The following is a 20,914-nucleotide window of genomic DNA, read 5'->3' on the forward strand; positions in this document are numbered from 1 at the left end:
TTTATTTGATCGCAGTTTGTGTTCTTTATTGTCACAGTTTGGTTCCATAAACCAAACCCTTTCAAAGTTGTCTCAAGCCTTGCTCTTTCTGCCTCACAAAAACTAAATTGAGACGGTTTCCAGATGCCTCCAACGAACTTGTGACTATTTTGACTAATTTGTTGTGGGAATTTTTCAAACATGTTCAGAATTTCAGTGACACAAAGCGAGGTCCTGCGACTCAAACAAGAAAACTGAGAACCTCTGTGAATGTTTTTGAGACATTTCAAAACTGTCTTGCGAATGCGGTTCACCATTTTTGTCTCAGCACAGTAAGATACTGGATTTACATTCTGGGATTACCAGTTCATACTTCCTCTGACGTAACAGATTTAGAAAAAACATACACCGTTGTTCCTTTGTTTAACTCTGCCAACAACTCTTCTCTCTTCTCTGGGTAGATTTTAGAAAATGAGACAATTTGGAAAGTATGTATTTGGCTGCAAAAAATAAAAAAATAAAATAAAATTCATGTTTACAACCAAGAGGAAGAAAAAAAGGCAAAAATGAGCATCAGGTGCACATATGGCAGTGCTGAGGGGGGGGAGAGGACCATTTCTGTCAATACTGTTGAGAGACACACTGGTGTTACTCCCGGCCTCATGGTGTGACGAGTCGTGGGGTTTGACTTCAGGTCACCTCTGGTGGCGAGTCAGACTCTGATGGCACAGTGTCATCATGATATAATGTGTTGTCTGTTTCAGCCAAAACTGACCATTGAACCTCTGACAGTTTCACAAGTAGAGACAGATAAAAAAAACAACAACATTCTTTTAAAAGTTACACAGCAGAGATCCTCTGCATATGCAGCTGTCAATCAGACGTCAGCTGTCACCATTCACTAAAGCCTGCAAAGAGTCCACCATCTCAGCTGTGAAAGGACACCCCGGACAAAAAGCCTTCTTGACTATATATCAGTGCTAAAAGCTAAATCTAAGTCAAAAGAGTGTCTTTCCCACCTTCCCTCCTTTGCCTGTGAGATGATTTTTGACAGAAAATTGCTGTCAATCTCCATTAAATCAGCATGATCTTGGACCACCGCAGACACAAAGTCGACACGATGAGAAAAAAACTGCAACATTATTTCTTTTTTTGCCCTCATCCTCAAGCTCGCAATATGAAGAGAAAACGTGAAAGCATTTTCACGCTGAAACACACACTCACTCACTCGCTCTCACACAAAGTGAGTGCTGACCGCTGGAGGCTGAGAATAGATGTTCTGAGTTGGATTCAGTTGATGTAACTATTATTTCTCCTCTCTTTCGGCTCTTTTCTGCCCTGGTTCATGTTACACCTTTCTCGTCTTCTCTCCCTCCTCCTCTGCTGCTGCTGATCTCTCTCATTTCTCTCTATTCATCTCCTCTCTCTTCTTCCACCCCTTTCCCTCTCCTATGACTAGGCTCAACTCACTCCAGTATTTTTAGTATTTGTGAGTAGGCGTTGCCAGGTCCTTATGAATTTTCATAGGTTTGTTTAGTGTGTAGGCTGACACGCAGCTCTCTATCTCTCTCCTCTTCTTCAAGCCATCTCTAACACACACATACACAATCACAGCCGTTTAAGAATACAAGAGCACATGCGAACACACACACACACGTGTTAAGTGTGTAGGCTGGCTGCTGGTTAATGAGGATGTTTGGAGTCTTGGGAACAGCCTACAGCAGGCCTGTCAAAGTCAGCGCTATCACCCTCTTCGTCCTCCATCATCCACTTTTCTCTGACTTACCCCTCTTGTTTTCCTTCTGACTACTCTCCGGCCGCGGGGTTGCTCAGACGGAGACGTTCTTAATCCAGGAAATTAATTATCTTCATTTATCTGCTTCATCTCACACCCCTAGAGTGTGGCTATATGTGGTAGGACGCCCGATCTGATGTGTGCTTCTGAGTGTGGCCATGGGACTACGTTTGTGTGAGGGAATATGCACATGTATTTATGAGTGTGTTACGTGTTGTATGTTACTGCAGGGGTCCATGTATTCTGCTCCAGTGTGTAACAGTAATTGCATTACAGCCTAACATGTGGGGCAGCTCGATTCTATTAATTAAATAAGAGGTAGAGGCTTGTGTCGGAGTGTGTGTTGTTACTCTGTCCATTAGATATGAGCAGATGGATCACGTCAAGAAGAATTAGGCCACTGTGGTTCTCACACCCTGTCTCTGAGGAGGCAACACAAACACTTATGCACATAGTCACACACTTGTACTGCCCTGTGTAAACTCTCTGTAGTATGTTTTGGGATGTTTTCCATACAAGCCAATTAAAGTAAAAAAAAAAGTGTAGCTGGACTCCTAGTGGCTTTGTTCTCCTCTCTCCTCCTTTCCTTCGGGCTGCAGCTGGTCTATGGCTTGTGACAGATTCTCCAGCCTTAGTGTGTGCTGATTTTTACAGCATGCATGAGAGTGTGTGTCTATGCGCTCCTCTCTGCTCCCCTCTCCTGTCCCACTTCAGCCCAGATTAGAGCGTCCGTCTCCTGAGGGAGACAAAAATATAAAAATAAAGCTTTTTTACCAGAACACTGACCTAAACACACACATATACACACATATGGCCCGCGCGCACACAGGGTGCGTTATGAAAGCCTACGAAGAGTGGCACAGAGAGCCCTTTCACAGCAGAATCCCAAAAAGCTCTTGTCTCTGAATAGTAATAGAAAACTGCAGAGATGGTGGGGGAGACGTGTTGCTCACAGGCAGATAAATAGATTCTGTAAAAAAAAAAGCATGAAAATGGAATTAAAGTTCTTTAGATATCAGTAATAAACCAATAATTTTTTTTAGATGGGGAGGGGGGATGGAAGGTTTGTTTAACAATTTTAGCATAACTTAAATATTTTCTTTGTAAAGAGTTGTGTTTAATGTGCACCTTTAAAGGTTTTGCTTGTTTGTTAATTGTTTTTGGTGTGTTTCTGTGAGTCACTGTCTCACCTGCAGTAGACAGCAGTCAGAACAATTTCAGGTTGGAGAATCAGGGAGACGTTCTTACTCAGGAGTCAAGCTAACAACTAAACAGACTGTGGCCTGTTCCAGAGTAGATTTCACCCATCTGAAACAACTCAAACCTTTAAAATTTTATAAAGCTTGTATGGCAAACATCAGGAAATCAAATAATTTATGTTGTGCATCAATCTTATTCTGTTACTTTATTATGATGTTGTGTGATACCTGTAAACAGTAAAAATTCTCTCAAACAATTAAAAAAGTGTTAATGTTTAATAAAAGTACGAGTAGTAACAACTTTTCTGTCATGGTCTCAAATTCCTTGCCATCCAGTCACATCTATTACTCTGCTGTGGCTTCCTAAACGAGGTTTGCTTTAAAATTACCTAATATTACCATTATTCATTAATTCAACAGGTACCCACTTCAATAAAGTCCAAAGTACCCCTTTGTTGTAAGAAAATTTAAAGATAGTTAGATAGCAAGCTACATAGCAAGATAGATGTATAAATGGCTAGCTAGTGAGATAAATAGATAATGCTGTCTTCTGTTTTACCTGGAACTGGAATCTGGGAGTGATGTCAAATCCAACTTGACTGTGTTCCAGCTGCAAGTCAGAAAAACAGTAGGGTTTTCTAATTGTTGTGACTGCACTAACTATCATCAGCAAAAAAAACTCAACAACAATGTATGTCTCAGTATTCTATATATTCAAACGCTGTAGCAACATTTTCACTAATAGAGGCTGGACAGCACTATGTGTGTGACTGTAATAAAAACCAACAAAAGTTAAAATAAATGGTTTATCACTGCAGCCGTCGCAACTTGTCACAAGCGAGTCAGCCATGTTGGATTTTGAGGCAGGGGTTCTTCAGGGGGGCTGACTTCCAACTTCTAAGTACAAGTGGAATGCATCAGTGGCTCTCGCATAGATAGATAGATAGATAGATAGATAGATAGATAGATAGATAGATAGATAGATAGATAGATAGATAGATAGATAGATAGATAGATAGACTGACTACAAGACTCAGACATTAGAAAAATGTAACCTTTACTTATTTACAGATTGTACAGAGGTACTGAGTGATAAGGTAGTATTTACAACACAACTATAGCTTTGAAACCCCTGAACTTATACACAAGTTTGATACACAGCAGGGAGACCCACAGGACTACACACCAACAGACCCCATCGACTGCGTCTGGAAACACATTTGAACATGTTTCTTGATGGCGGCTGGCATTGTGCGAGAGCCAGTCAGGTGCCGTGCAGCTCACATCACTGGCAGGAGCCACAATGTTTGGGACTCTGACCTAAAGTTGGTACAGTCAGGGTGGAGGGGGTACATGATGGTGCATGTAGCCCAGAAGGTCCAACTCAGGGAAAAATCAGGTGTTGCAGCAAAATAGGTACCACCAGAAACACAAGTAGTACATCATGCAATAAAAATAAAGTAAACAAAACAAACAAATTAACTAAAAGGTGGTGAAAAAAGATGTGTGAGGGTGGACATACAAAAAACTCTCCATGCTCTCATAACCAGGACAGACACACGCACATATGTGTGTGTGTGTGTGTGTTTGTGTAACTGCATTTGTGTTATACAGGTAACAGCAAGGTCAAATGTTGCGTGTAGGACGAAAGAGTATACCAAAAAGGACACACACACACGCACACACACCCACACTCACAACAAGCAACCTCTAAATACACACATTCTCTGTTTTATACAAATGCCTGCACAGTGTAAAACACACACACACTCACTCACACAAACACACTCACACTCAAAGGTGGAAAAACACAGACTAGTTGTGGAGGAGAACACTGTGGGCGGGATGTGGTTTTTGTTTCAACCTCACAGGCTGGACAGTCATTGAGTGTGATTCAGATGAAAGACCCAGCTATGTGTGTTGAGTTAACTGGTTAGCTGACCCACATAGTTAACTATGAGTTAACCCAGTAGTGACGACTGTACAGTGAGGTCCCAACCAACAACACTCCAGGGAAATAAAATCACAGAAGAATCTAAAACATGCCTTTCTTTTTTTTTTTCAAAAGCAGAATAAAAAAAGCCACGTTGTATTTGAAATGAGATTAATACTTAATACCATTCAAATCAAACAAAATGAACTCAATTTCTAACATTTAAAACAAAGATATTTCTGTACAGAAGTATAATATTGCAACCTGATATTGTGCATATAACTCACACAACAAACCTGTTAAGATTATCGAAAAGAGGGGCGGCGCTCACCATTTAAAGGTGCGTTATTTTTCTTTCGTTTTGATTCAGACTGTCTTGCATTCTTTGCAGCTAATGTACTGTATATAAGTGGGTGTGTTTGTTCGTGTGTGAGAGAAAAGAGAATAGCAAAAGAGAGAATAGAGACAGACACTCAGCTAATGGGATATCAAGTCCAGTTTCCATCAAAATCCTTGTGCTGAAAAATCAATGCCCTTACTCAGTAGATTATGGATTTCTAAAACACTCATACACACTTTGCCAGCTTGTCGAGTGTGTGCTCTTGTGTGTGTGTGTTGCCTCTGTAACGAGTCACTTTACAAACTACACTTTGCCACGTGCCTGTCTCTGTTAAAATGCAGCGCTGTGTTCTCGCCAACAGAGAGCCACACAAGAGCTGCACCGGCTCATGTGACGTATGTCCAGGAGTATTAATTTGATGAGTCAAACTGCACCGGCGATATACTCAAGTCTCAAAATTCACCACAAAAAACATCAAACAGGCCTCAAATCTTTTTTTGTTTTACATAGAAAGTTATTAGAAACGACACTGTCTCCTATAAAAGACCGTGTTAAATCGAATGAGTCCTCACAACTACTGATATTACGTGATTTTCAGCAACATGTGGAGTTTTTAAACACCGAGACTGAACTTTACTTTTTTGATATTTTATCTACTCTACAGTAGGAAGCAGGGAAAGAGCAAGAGGAAGCAATCGAGAGAATAAACAGAAACTATCCAATGAGAGAAGGAGGAAAGGTTAGAGGGACAGATAAGAAAAGTCAAAAGTAAATCAAAAAGGAGAGAAAGATTAAGAGATTGTGTTGTGTAAACTGTTTGCATGTTACTGGAAAACTATTGATTCTGGGAATTGACAGAGCGGCGCCCTTTACGATGCTCTAAAACCCAACGTGAAAGAGAAATAAGAGGAAAAAAAGAAAACATCTATCCAGCGAGTGATTGAGAATATTCATATTTTTCAGTACAAAAGTGTTTTTGGTCAAACGTCTGTGGGTGGCGGGGTATAAAATCTACAAAGTGCACAAAGAGAAGCTATCTGATAGCTTCACACACACACACCCACTCTAAATCTATGATCCTAGACTACTGCGTATGTGCATATGTGTGTGTATGTAAATGTCCTGTGTGTGTTTGTGCGGGTGTAAATGTGTGCATATTTGACCCTGTATAGGAGTTTAACTGTAACACAGGGCAGTAGGAAGCATGCAGTAAGACCTGAAGGCTAGCTAAGAAAAGAAGCAAGGATGCTGTACTGTATGTCAGTAGATCTAGAAACACTAGAACACACACTCTCATCCTGAGAGGCTTTTACCGATGGCCAGGTTTGGTCCACTTTTTTTTTTTTTTTTTTTTTTGGAATGTTCAATTAACTGACATCAACAATAACAAACAGTCTGAAGTTTTAACTTTCCCTTAAAAAACAGACACAGCATCTGTTTTTTTTTTATTGTGTTTGTGTGTGTTCAAGTGTTTGTACATCTGAAGGCAGGAGCTCACAGACTTCCCAGATGTGTTTCCTGACTCCTGCCTTCCAGTCTAGTCTTACATAGATAGTAATTTTCATTCAAGTCTAGGATTATTGTAGTGTTGTTGACTACTTTTTAAGCCATGCTGGCAGTGCAGTTTGGCGGCTCAGACAACATATGGGTTGACTGTAGAAATCATAGTGCAACAGGAGACTCCTGGAGAAAGGGGGGGTCAGGTGATTCATGTGTGTGTGTGTATATGTGTGATCTCAGAAAGAAAGGGATTTTCTGTGACCCCTTTATCTCCAAGAGGCTGATGAGAGGGCGGGGCGGGTTGGCTCGTCTTCCGAACACTCTGTCGTGTCTTGCATTAGATCCCACTGTTGGTGTTAGACTCCAAGTACAGTGTCCTTTTTATTCCACCAGGACCTCCATCTGTCTTGTCAGACGCATTGTCAGTTTGTGCCCTGTTGCCCACAGCTTGGGGCTAGTACACACACTGACACTTACACACACTACTCATCTCCTACTGTGCCTCCAGGTGTTTAATAAAGAAACAATGATTTGTTTACTCAGCATCACTGTTTACCTTTTAGTCCAGTGCCGACCTTTCTGTCTTTCACTTGTGTGTGTGTCTATGTGTGTGTTTTTCAATATGTGCTTGGAATCAGAGACTGCCTGGTCCGGTCACACACACCTTTTTCCTGCATGCTTGCGTGTTAGGGTGTCTCCGTGAGATTAAGTGTGTTATTTGCGTGTCTCAGACATCAGACTCGATGCTGGGCATACGGCGGTACAGCCGGGGTCGGTTACCACCTGCGCTCGAGGCTCGAGGTGCTGTCACATAGCTCATTGGCTGAGAAGCTGCAGGTGGGACCATGTAGGCCACCACAGGAGGCTCCTGCTGAGGGTAGAACACCTGTTGGTCGACATGGCTGCCAAGCTGGTTGATGTGATGGCTGCCATGGTTACCGAGCGTGAGTGTCATAGGCATTCTCTGCTTGTAGATCTCGTGGGTGGAACTTCTTTGCGGCAGGCGCGTAGCAGCCTGGGAGGCGGGATCTCGTTGTGCTGTGCCAGGGGCCGACTGCAGGAAAGGGTTGTGTGATGGACGATCGGGCAAGAGGCTCTTTGAGCGCCGGGGCAGAGGCATTGGGATGTCCAGACTGTGGTGGTGGGAGGGGGATGGAGAGGGGGGGCTGCGACTGCTGTACGGACGATCAGAGCGCATAGTGAGAACATTGGCATAAGCCCCATCATCCAGGGTCAGCTCCCTGTCCCGATCCCTGTCAGGCAGGCTCAGTCCTCTCATGTGGGCGTGAGGCTGTGACTGCCGCTCCGGAATGCCATCTGGAAGCACGTTCTCGTAGGAGTGCTGACGACTCAGCTGGAGGTGCTGGGCGGATGAGGAGGTGGGGATGGGAGACGGCGAGGAGGGGGTGGGCTCGAAGTGGCTGACAAGTCCGTCCCCTTCGCCCACCAGGCCCAGCTCGCTCTGAGGAAGGTAGTGTGTAAACATGTCCCCGCTGTGTGGGTGAGTGTGGGAGTAGTGCGAGTGCAGGTGGTCTTCGCTGATGTCGTACAGGTTTCCCAGGTGAGCACAGGCATCACAGCGGGTTTGCGGCGAGCGGACGGTGTAGAGGCCAGAGTAACCACTGAGCTTGGTCAGGCAGGTGCGACAGTGGCCGGGCCTAGAGCCTTGTGTGCCCGAACTTCCACCCGGAGCATCGAATGAACCTCCAGATTTGTCCTTCACACTGAATAGAAATAGAACACAATTATGCAAAAAAAAAAAAAAATACAAGTGAGACATGCTTTCGTGTTGCTTTTTTGGGGGAAACCCTACCTGCTGTGTGTGTAGGTGCTGTATTTTTTGTCCTTCAGAGAGTGCAGGTCAGCCTCAGCACTGTGGCTGTGGTGCAGAAGGCTGGCACTCAGCTGCATGATCGGTGCGTCCGACTGGTGTGAATGTGAGTGTGAGTAAGTGCTGTCAGGTGGAAAGAGGTCAGGGGGGTAACTGTGGTCATCACCTCCCCCCTGGCTGTCTCTCTGGTATGGAGGAATAGACTGGAGGCTGGCCTGGTCAGAGTCAATGGAGTAAATCTTGGTTCCTCCACCTCCGCCACCCCCTCCTCCTCCACCGCCACCTCTCTTCCTCAGCTGATTAATTGGTTTAAACCCGCCCCTCACTGCCATAGAGTCCGAATCTTTGTGCGAAGGTGGCCGACTTGAACACTCTGACATGTCCGAGTGCTGAGCTTCTTCAGGCAGGTAGCGCTGGCTTATCATTGCCGGAGGTCCGCCGGTCCCTGAAGCAGGGGCGGGGCTCGAGCCTGGAGAAACGACACTTGGCTGAGTCTTCAGTGTCTCTACACTTTTCTTCCACAGGGCTCGCGGCTTTGATGCGGTGATGGCTGGCCCGGGCAGGCGGTTCTTGCCATTGTCATTGGTGATTGACAGCTGAGGCTTGTTGGGGCTGGTCTGGAGAGCGGGGGCTTTTTGTTGCCCGGGAAATGGTGCAGCATTATTAAGGTGGTTTTTGTGTCTCCCGGACAATGACAGGAAACCCTGTGGACCTGCAGCGTTGCTATAGAGACCAGGACCCTTTTGAGGCAGACTATGGAGTGAGTTACCTAGGAGACAAGAAGACACGCTCCTCAGACAACAGATACAATAGATGGATGTTTGGAAGGCTGCTTAGCCAGTTAGCTGATATATTATCTATCGCTTTAGCATAGATTGTTTTTTTTAATGTTTTCCTAAATACAAGACTTGTACACACAGCAGTCAATCTGATTACAGTCTGAACACCACAACAAGCAGAAGGGGTGTCACCTTCGCACATGCTCACATTGACATCATGTTTGTCTGATCTGGGATGTTAGAAGACAGAAAATTTGATCTATGCTCTGCTTAACTTTAGAGGGTTTTGCACCAACTATAAAAGTCTTACAGTACCTTTTCCTGACATCACATCTAGGATGCTGGGTTGCAGGAGGACAGTGTTGCGTTTGGGAGAAGACATAGCGATTGATTTGGCAGACTTAAGTAAGTGCAGCATGTTGGCTTGAGGACTGAAGTCCAACTCAGGCGTCTTCTTCTTCATATCTATATGAACGCCGTGGATACAACTCCATATACCCTGAGAGGAGAAGAAGAGAGGAAATTAAAAAGAAGTGAGAAGGTGAGGAAATGAGGGGCAGGGACGGAGGGAGATGAAAAAGATAATAGAAAAGTAAAGGTAATTTGCCAACCAGTGGCTTCACTCATAAAAAGTTCAGACATGCACAAGACTAATTTCCTTACAAGGAATAATAACAGACCCCTACATCGTCTCTTGAGTGTGTTTTCTGCAAACCTTAAACTCATTTTGTTTTGTAAAGCGACTAGAGGAGATAATCACCACCTTTTTTTTAAAATGAATTGCCTCAAAGGTGCCAAGTAAATTAAATTTAAGGGATGATGTCACTGGGGGTCCTTTGAGTGAAAAGAGTTGTTCTTCCTACAGCCATTTAACCTCCAGCATCGCTGCTCTAACAGCATATTCACGCCAGGAGACACACGGACGCACACACTTATAAAAACGCATCACACTTTCCTTTTGTAAGACACTTAATGTGTGAAATGCTGCTCGTCTGGAATAAAAGCTCTGCCTAAAACAGAGGCATCACATATGAATAATGAAAAACGTGGTCTCTCTTGGTGCGCCCGTTTGGGCTTTATGTGTACATTAAAGTTTGTGTGCGCAAATCTGCATGTCCATCTGTGGTCGACTCAACTTACCACACTTGCATACGTGCAACCAGTTTTTAACTTTGCAAGACCTACTTGGGAATGTGTGTGCATATTTATGTGAGGCAGAGAGAAATGTGGCCTTGTGTGTTTTATTTTCTCATCCTTTTAGCAGTTTGATTCGTGTATCCTTCAGTCCATATGCACAGCAGTAAATTCATCTCTGCTTCAGCTGGACTCTATAATAAAACTATCCCCATCTTTGCTCTTTTTATCGCACACATATATCCAAGCAGTCATTCTGTATCTTGACAGTGATGATTGTGTTGCTTTCCAACATATGAGACACAAATGGCAGCTCATACCTATATCACTACTGAAGCTTTTCGGTCAGTTTGCACACATTTCCAACATTTGAACAACAAGCTTGCCCTTTTTATGTTCAAGCAACTGATTTAAAGAAGAAAAAACTGGATTTGTTGCAAGAAATTGCTGAGTTCTGCTATTCTCTTGCATCAGATTGTAACCAATTTGTGAAATCAGTCATGTTTTTTTTACTCAGTAGTCTGTAGATCAGCTGTACTGTTTACCATCAATATTTTTGCCCAGTATTTCCTTACCTTGCTCTGAATCAATGCTGTAAAACAGAGTTGCTGCACTTTGAGCAATGGTGTTTGATAAGGAAATAGCTTTGAGTGCTGCGAATTCAAACTGCAACAAAGGTGGTGAAAGCTGCACCCTGCACACCAAATCTCTACCAACTCAAGGCTGTCAAACACAGGCTGAATTCCTGAAAATGGCCCCCTCAGAGGGAAAGTGTTATTAGACGTGTTTCCTTCTCCTCACCCTGCTGATAGTGAAGAGCATGCCTGGCCTTCCTGAGCAGACGCCGGTGAAACAGTATCTCAACCTCCAGTAGAAAAGGTGCTCAGAGATGAAGGTGAGGATAGAGAGGCCCATGGCTGTGGCCAGCATGTAGAAGACCCCTGCCATGTTGTCCACGTCCAGCTGGCTGGACATCACCTCGTTCTTTTCATTGTGGCAGATCCCAGTTAGCCACTGTGCCTCCAGCTCCTCCATCTCACCTGTTGAAAAGTTATAGAAAAAGGAAAAGTGCTTAAAGCATGAAAAGAGCATGAGGAATGAAGGAACAGAAACTGATAATGTGAGTGAAAAAGGGGTTCCATGAGAGTTTGTCATTGTAAAAAGTCTCTGGTATTACCTTTATTTCTACTTTAGGTTCATTTATTCATATATTGTTTTTTCTTTTTAGCTTTTAAGTCACCATAAGAAATTAACCGTGTTAAAGAAATTTGCAGCAGACATTTTTGCTCAAATAAAATTACTGTAAAGAGCATAAAAGACAAACTTTAACGTTTGTTTAAAATTTCTGAAGATTTATATTAAAAGCAAATTAGCTAATTAGAATTACATAACTCTAAACAGCTAAATATGCACCTTATTCACATTGTTGTTTTGCATTGTCTAGATTTCAGAGAACTCACCAAAGTTGAATAAACTGACATAAATTCTTATTGATTTATCTTTTTGCCCACTACTTAGAGTGTAAGTAGTAATAGAAAGGAAACAGGTGGTAGAGTGGGAAATTGGATTTTAGGAGGAAAAGAAGGAACTGATAGTGATATAGTGATGAGAAAAGATTGAAAGAATTATTATCATGGTGTTTGTCTGTGCTCGGGCTTGAAGGTGTTTTGCCCTAAATAAAAAAAGTTGGGTGTGAAGCAAAGCACTTTAGTGGTTTCAGTGGTTTGATTTCTGTCTGGTTGATTCTCTTTTCTTCCATTTGCACCATCTCACAGCTTATTATTCAGAACAATCTGGAGGAGTAAACATAACAGGACATGGTGGGCACACACACACAGACAAACCCACACAGAGTAATGATGATGAAATGGAGTGTTAAGACTAGCCCCTGATAGCTTTCTAAAAGAGGAATGGGGGGAAAGGGGAGAGTTGTTGAAGGAGAAAGCAAAAAAAAAAAACCAACCCCCCCCACACACACACACACACACACACACACACACACACAAAACAGTAAAGGTGGTCACACCAATCCCTCCAATTCCCTAATTTTGATGCAAAATGTCTTACCATCTCCTATGATGCTGAGTATGGCCAGGTCGACTAAGCGTTTCCAGTAGGATCCTTTCTGAAGAGCAATTCCATAACCTGTGGTGGCAAAGATGTAACCACTACCAATTGTCACCAGCTTGCAGCCATCGTCTCTGCCCGCCATATAGTTCAGGACCGCAGCATCATAAATGAACGCATCCAGTTTTCTGGAAGAGAAACAAATAGAGTGAGCTCTGGGTGAAGAACACAACTCAGAGCGTCTCGACAGTTTGCATGGTCCAACTGAGCTGTAACAACACGCTAAACATGAAACAGATAGAATAAAACGTAGGGTTTTTTTTCTTTATTCATTCATATGCAGAGAAGAGAGTGAAGCTGCAACTTTCTGCAGTGAGCACACTGACACGATTACAGTAAAGTTTCCTGAAAAATTGTTGGCACTTTCGCACATTTTCTCACATCTTCTTGGTCAATCCACCCTCAAGCACAAACACAAACTCCCACACGCACCCCTCTCCCCACTCACAGTGTGTGCGTACAGACACACACACGCACATACACACTCACACTCACGAAACGTCTCTTGAAGATTTCAGCATTTCACTTTATGTGTTTCCTCTGCAGGGCAAGAGAGTAATGGTCAAGAATAAATGTTGTATTTAAATACAGAAATGCCTTAGTTGTTCTTAAATTGAGAAAGAAAAAAACAAAACAAAATCTTTTACTGACCAATTTACTGACGATTTATCGTTTCGTTTTTCAGCATTTTAGTAATAATAACTAAGACGACAAAACAAGGTTATCAGTCATTCCAAATATTTACAAAGGTAGTTTTTAATTTCAAAAGCTGTCTTCTTTAATGCAGAAACATTTCTGTGTGAAAGGCTTATTTAAAAAGCTGTTCATTAAAAGCCTAGCATTTCTTGAAGGGATGCATATCACCCATCGAAGTTTAAACTGAGATCATCTTATGCTGAGAGGGAGCTGGGCTAAAGCTGTGTCATTATTCATGATCTCATGAATGAGGACGACTTCCAGCTACTACCACACAGAGTTTTCGCTCTGTTTTGGTTAAAGTCAATTAGCTGTGGCAGCCATCGTCAACTGGGTTGACTCCACAAGTTAATGAGTTGTAGATGTAAATCCAACTATACATCTGAAAGTAAAAACAGGTCTTACATAATCAGTTAGCGCTTTACTGGAAATGAATCTCAGCTACTACCACATCAGTTTTTAGCTCAGTATCTTTAAACATGGTTGAGTCGCAGTCATTTTTTGTGTTTGCTAAGGCTGTTTAAGCTGTGGTGGCCATCTTTAATGGTGCTGACTCCTCTGCTAACAGGTTGTAGATGCACATCCAACAAATACTTTCTGACAGTTTCATTAAAATCTGTTCACTGTATCATGAAATATTTTGCTAATGCTGCAGACAAACAAACACACAAGGGCAAAAGCATGACTGCCTTCTGTGGCGGGCAGTAATAAATATATCAGTAGTTCTGAGATTCATGTGAAACTGGACTCAGCCGCCTTCAATGATTTAAAACAAAATGCTCACAGATGATCCCACTACAGATAAAGTCTTGTGTCTTTAAAAGTAGACTCAGATGGAGTCTCATATCGGCCCGTATTCACTGAGCTGATATTTTTCACACAAATCAGATATGGGCTAAAAGCACTATCTGGTGTGTGTGTGTGTGTTCGCTCAAATGAGATGCCTATGTTCACACCGATCTGTTACTGTTTTACCTGCAGGTTTTGTTATTGTCAGAAAGTAATAATAAAACAATTTGTATCTGACATGGAGGTCTCCCAGCAGAGTCTGAAACACAGAAACTGTTTTAACCATTCAGATAAAACCATTTTAAAACCTTCTTTTTTAAAGATGGTTTTCTGTAATAGAATGAATACACCCTGTGGCCCTCTAATTTAAATATGTATGCATGAATATAAAACACTTTACATTCAACCAAAGGGCACATATTTAATGAACGCATGTTTTATCTGCTATTGCAACTCCTTTTCATTCATTTCATGTGCAGCATCGGAAAACAATATAAATTAATTTAAGTATAGAAAGCATCGGGTTTGTTTATCTTGTGCTGCAGAAGAGTGCTCAAATTTCCTCCTGCAACAATCCGCGCTTATGAAGTTGGTGAAATATTGATGACTCCGCTGAACACGTTCATTATAAAGTTTTCATGTTGCATAAACAAGCCTAATGTATGAGACTCCAGGAACAAACCTCGCCCATTTGATATGCAGTATCAATAAAGTAATTAACGCAAAGGCAAGAAGTAAAATTGTGTTTTGATAAAATACCCTAAAAAGGATGAAAGCTCACAGAACAACAGAACACATTAAAAGCTCTGCAGCCGTCTTTCTGGGTGCAGAAGGGAGAATAAAGGTAGATAACTCCCGAGCAAATTACAGTTTCTCTGTTTTGGCAGCTTCCTTTTTTTTCTCCCAGCAGCAACACAAAACTATAATGAGCACTTGCAAATAGTGTGTGTGTGTGTGTGTGTGTCTTACTGTCACTGACAGAAACACTCTGCAGAGCTATTACAGAATTTTAGCATAAGCTAGCGCTGGGCGCCATGGGGTTGGCTTTCTGTGTGCTGCAGAAGTCTATTTTTGTTTATTTTCACATGTTCTTAAGCACATGTGCTGTTTGCAAACAGAACCGCGCCCTCAGGTGTGCACACGTCGATGTGATGCGAGTGGGCTTGACAAGTTTACTTTACCCCGTCTTGAGGCTGACCAGGGCATCCTGGACGCCGGTCTGGTGGTATTTAGTCATGTACTGATGCATGTCCGGATAGTTCTTCCTGATGTTCCGCTCGGTGCTGCCGTTTGGAACCGTCCCAAAACGAAACGGAGGGGAGTACGAGTACGGGCTCTGGAACTGCGGGGAGGAAGAAATAATGAAAGCAAAAGGTGCCAGTTATTTGAAGAGGGTGATAACAATATGTGACAGGAGCACAGAATAAAAAAAGGACAAAAGATAAAAGAAAGGAGTGAGTGACAGCAGATGGAATAAAATGAAGAGAGAAAAAGAAGTCCAAGTAGCAATAAAAACAAAAAAAAAATGTAAAAGTGGAGGCGATGCTCAGAGGGGGAGGGCAGGAAGAGAGTAAAGTGACAAGAGGAGACAGAGGAGAAAGGAGAAGGGAGAGACAGCAGAGAGGACTCATCAGTCATCATCATTGTGTATCCAGTCTAGTGTAAGACTGGCTGGGGTTCTGCTGACACTGCCAGGCTCTGCAAACTACACACACACACGCGCCTTTGATCTCTGCAGCCTATGAGTGTGTGTGTGTGTCTGTAGGTCTGCTGTGCTGGCAGCGTTAGTGAGGTAACGGCTACGGCCACTGGGTTTGGGCTGTGAAGCCCGAGGGCGCTCCCCAGAGAGTCTTGTCTGGCCGGAGGCCTGGCATCCATTACAAGAGCAACCCTGACTGCGGATGTGTTTAGTTTCCTCTATGTGTGTGTGTGTGTGTGTTCGTATTTGTGTAATCCCACCTTTTTGTCAGACAGTCCAGTGACTTGGTCCACAAACTCTTCCTGGATCATGAAGGCAGCCAGGTTGGCAGTATAGGAGGCCAGGAAGATGACAGCAAAGAAGGCCCAAACGGACACAATGAATTTGCTGGTGGTGCCTCTCGGGTTCTGCACGGGCACAGAGTTGTTGAAGACCAGACCCCACAGCAGCCATATGGCCTTACCGATGGTGAATGATGGCCCATGTGGGTCTGAGTGATTGCCACAAAGTAGATGAAGAAAAATAAAAAATAAAAAGTCAAATGTGAAACCTTGAACACAGTTTATTTTTATACCATCTGGATGCTTTTGTGCAATACATTTCGAGTTTTCATTTTTTCCTTTTCACCTGTAAATCCAGATCTGAAAAGTGTAAACAGGTGTAGAATGCCCTAAAAGGTTTTTTTTCTTTCAAATTAAAAAGTTAAAAAGAGTGCAAATAAACAGACTGACTGTGTCTTCCTCTGAGTCAGGGTGAACACACAGCTGAGGCAGGTAAATATAACAAATCTGAAACAGGTGTCCATCAATTAGTCAACTTACATAACTTATCAACTCATTGCTTCATAGAAAGAGCTACTGGATCCAAACCATTAATACAGTGGAACCCTCTGGTATCAACTAAGAAATGAACGTCATGTTTTCTCTAATGTGTTACATATTTATTTTTGTGTTTCACAATTTGATTGTTGAAAAAATATGTTTGTTTCTCGTTGATACTGTGAATTTTAGAATCCTATGTATGTTAGTGGTTTCCATCCCGTTTGCACATCTTTTATCACCCGCCACCGAAAAGTGAAAGGGTGATGTTTTTGCCCATGTCTTAGTGTGTATGCGCGTGTGTTTGCTTGTAGAATTAGCAAAATATCTCATGAACCACTGGGCAGATTTTCATTTTCTTCATTTGCAAGGTTTGACCAAAATGGTTATAAGTCCTTCCCTTCTAATCATAAAACGATCTTAGTTTAAAACTCTGGCATGAAATGCAGCGACTGATATGCATTCCTTCAAGGAATGCTAGGCCTTTATTTAACTCTGTTTTTTGTACTTTGTGATATATCTGTGCTCAGGTTGTGGTGGGTGGATACTTTGGTCTTGTAATTTGACTTACTCTTCCTGCACATGGCTTATGTACACCTTTTTCAGATTTGTCATATTTACCTGCCACAGCTCTGAGCTCACCCTGACTCTGATGAAGAAGTTAAACATTAGTCTGTTTGTTTGCGCATTAAAAGCTGAAATATTGACCAGTGAGCTCCAGCTTTTCTTTTTCTTTTTAAAATGTATTGTCTTTCAGCTGGGAGGCACCTGATCCGGCTGCTTACCACCAGATGATGTGCAAAGTACCTTATTTTTCTTTTCAATTACCTTTGTGATAAAAACACTCCAATGATTAGAAAAAAAGTCTAGCAGAAAAATGTTTTGCTTCTTCATTTGCTTTCCTACATTAGTTATTTTACTAAGACTGATTTGGAGTAAAACAGCTGACAGTGCAGAATGGTTGTAACTACTAATTGGTAACTCTAAATTGTCCCTAGGTGTGAGTGGGAGCGTGAAAGGTTGTTTGTCTCATGTGTCTCTATCTGTCCCTGGGATGGACCCTGTCCAGGGTGTCCCCTGTCTCTCGCACAGTGACTGCTGGAGACAGACACCAGCGATTCCCGTGACCCGCAGAGGAAAAAGTGGGTGTGGAAAATGGATAGATGGATGTTAATAACCAATGACTGACTGTCAACTTTGTGGCCGTTTGTTGTTTCTGTGAGACATTGGTCAGATGTAATTAGTTGTAACAATTAAAAAATAATAATAATTACAAAATTTAAACATGCTAACATTTTATTTAAGAAATTCTACATCTTTTTAAAAATCACCAAACCTGTCAGGGTCTTTTAGTTTTAAAGGAGCCTTCAAGAAAAAATAAAAAAATTACAGCTGAGAGTTTTATGATTTGGCTCAAGGGAATCGTGTTTTTGAATTTGAAGGATTTGTGATATAATTGGTGATGTATTACTGAGGCATAATGTGAAGTTGGAAGAGAGGCTGTTTAGTTTAACAGGACCAGAGGGTGACACTGGGAAAATTATGATAGTCTTATTGGCTCCAGCTTTTCTCATTGCCTACAGCTCACACATGTTGTGACAGTTTATGAAAACAAGTATTTGTTTGGAGTACAAAGAATAGGTAAAACCAGAACTTCATTTTTGCCAAAATGATGCAAACCCACAGGCAAATACAAGCATGTAAACCACAATTTGTTGTCAGATCAAATCTTAGCCACAAAAACCCCCCATAAAAAACATAAAAAATAAAAAAAAGCTTATTGGAAAAAGGTGTTTTTGAATTTTAGAATTACTGTAAAGATGGTGACATCAGCCATAACATTAAAACCACTCACAAGTAAAATGAGTAAGACTTCCCTTCCTTTTACAATGCAATATTCTGCATCCTGACATTCACACGCATGTTACTCTGACATTTGCCACCAGCCTAAACAGCCTAAACCACCATAAACATGTTTGCAGACTAATCACACCCACACACGCAGCAACGCTTGCCTCCGGAGGCAGCCCATTTTTAGTGGGACAGCAGTTATCCTCAAAAAACACTTAGATATGGCCCAAAGAACAAACTCAACAGATTTCAATCTGATTGGATCTGATGGCATCTGAGGGCTGCCCAAATGATGCACCCCTAACACACTGGGAGCAGCTTCACCAAGAAACCGCATGATCGTCTTTGTCTGTGTCCTACATTTTCAAAGTGGTTCAAGCAACACAGGCAGGACTTATTAAATTTAGGCTGCATTTTCATAATGTTATGGCTGATTGGTGTATGTTTGAACTTGCAAAGGTCAGGTGTTCAGCTCTTTAAGTCACACAAAAAAAAACGAAAAAGAAAAATGAGGTTGGCAACTGCACATAGTTTGTTTTCAGCCTAAAATGTTAGTTGAGTAGTCATGATGTAACTATTAAGGTGGTAGATTAACAGTTAAAGTATTACATTTATTTGCTTTTTCTACATAACTTAATAACAAAAAAACCCCAGACCATATTGTATATGTTACCTACATGTTTACACGCATGTTTGGGTGATTGTAGTGCACCAAAAATGCTCAAACTAAAGAATTACTGCATTTTGTTTTTATTTCTGGATGGACTAAAACATGTTTTTAAAAACTACTGAAGCTTAAAGGTGCTGGCAGCCAGATTGTCAGGTTAGTTTCGAATCTCCAACCTCCAGCTTTAAAGCTGCACAAGCTAATTAGGTATTTAAAGGAATAGTTCAGATCTTTTGAAGTGGGGTTCAGTGGAAACAGAGCAGAGTGGACGGCTGCTATCTTAAAATAACTTCAGTCTTAAAAATTTCATAGCAGTTGATGTGAACACTATTTTATAAACCTTTACACCGCTGTCAGTTTCACATTTCACCTGCAAAAATACTGTGATATGCCTGCAAGAAGGGCTTCAGGCTATGATGGAAGAGCTACAGCTAGCTGCTGCTGCTACTATTTGTGCTTGCAAATAACCAAAAAATTCAAGCTATAAAAAACTGTAATGTTAAACTGGGAGTGGTGTAAAGGTTTTTAAAATAGGGTTCACATGAACTGATTTGAAAGTTTGGAGACTGAAGCAATCCATTTTGGTCTTTGCTGTGCCCTGACTAGCCTTTAGCTAGTCATAACTAAACTTTATTTCTCTAAACTGAGGTCATGTAAGGAGCTAGATCTTAATTGTTCATCACCTTTCTGAAGAACCACACTTTAAAAGATCTGAGCTGTTGCTGTAAGGTACAGACGTCAAAAAGGAACATTTCTTCTAATGATTAAAAGTCATTGAAATATCACATATTTCAATATATTAAACTGCAGTTTTGAATGTTTTGCTGAAAAGTGATTACTTTCTAAACCAGGAATAACTTTGTTTATAGATACATGCCAATATTTGTGGCTCATACAGGATATTTATGCCTGTTTTGATGTGAAGCTGTTTATTAACACATCTTGAGGTCAACAATGAACAAAAAAAAAGAAAAACATTTTTGACCTATGTTAAAAAAAATGAAAGAAAATGACCTAATCCACTCTTCCATCCTGATTTGGAAATAAGCTGAAATCTGTATTTTTATGCGAGCAGAACAATAATCTGCAGCTCAGAGCCAGCAGTCAGCTGCAGGTTCTGATTTTTGATGACACTTCAGATAACAGTTTCCGTGAGGAGCTTTGGGAGAGAAATGGTAATGTGATCTAACTTTGCCTGAACTGACGGAAGTAAGAGCAATAATAGGTCACTTCTTTTGCTTCAGGGGAAACTTGGATTTGTGCTTCCTGCTGCTGGGAGAAATGATTGGTGTGATATTCCTGATTGTATACATGTGTGGATGTGTGTGTGTGCGTTCGTCTACCTTTGCCTTGGGCCAAGTTGCGGTTGAAGCCCAGTGGACTGACAAACTCAAAGAGAAAGACGGCGATGGCTGTGACAATGAGCAGCATCACAAACATCATCACCCAAACCGATGCACTGAAGGGCTCTACGAAGAAGGAGGAGAAGGAGACACAGTTTAAGTGAAATTGAGTCCTTGAGACGGAGAGACGTTGAAGAGGAGCAGGAGATGCGTGAAATAAAAAAGGAGTGGTGGGACAAAAAAAAAAAAAAAAGCAACAACAACACGGTTGAGGGGGAGAAACAAAAAAAATACGACACACAGAGGAGAGTCAGTGGGAGTGAAGGAAAGGAGGGAGAGGGAGAGTTAGTCACAGAGAGTTTGACGGCGCACATTTCCATATTTTTCATTATTCCCTCGGATGAGAGCTGAGAGAGGGAGAAACTTGGGGCGGG

The 20,914-nt window shown here is 41.8% G+C and overlaps 1 protein-coding gene across 1 annotated transcript in view; it reads right to left on the reverse strand.

Annotated features, from left to right (window-relative positions):
- Positions 1–4,013: 4,013 nt before the first annotated feature.
- Positions 4,014–20,914, reverse strand: part of grin2ab (glutamate receptor, ionotropic, N-methyl D-aspartate 2A, b) — a 118,697-nt gene continuing 101,796 nt past the window's right edge. Inside the window, exons 13-20 of the mRNA XM_017424559.2 lie at positions 20,481–20,606; positions 16,062–16,291; positions 15,284–15,444; positions 12,558–12,745; positions 11,292–11,530; positions 9,672–9,855; positions 8,560–9,346; positions 4,014–8,470 (exon numbers count right to left, since the gene is read on the reverse strand). Coding sequence (XP_017280048.1) covers positions 7,474–8,470; positions 8,560–9,346; positions 9,672–9,855; positions 11,292–11,530; positions 12,558–12,745; positions 15,284–15,444; positions 16,062–16,291; positions 20,481–20,606 — 2,912 coding nt within the window. The 3' untranslated portion in view covers positions 4,014–7,473. The remainder of the gene's footprint in view (positions 8,471–8,559; positions 9,347–9,671; positions 9,856–11,291; positions 11,531–12,557; positions 12,746–15,283; positions 15,445–16,061; positions 16,292–20,480; positions 20,607–20,914) is intronic.

Source organism: Kryptolebias marmoratus, linkage group LG3 (genome assembly GCF_001649575.2).
Source record: "Kryptolebias marmoratus isolate JLee-2015 linkage group LG3, ASM164957v2, whole genome shotgun sequence".
In the NCBI taxonomy this organism is placed as follows: Eukaryota; Metazoa; Chordata; class Actinopteri; order Cyprinodontiformes; family Rivulidae; genus Kryptolebias; species Kryptolebias marmoratus.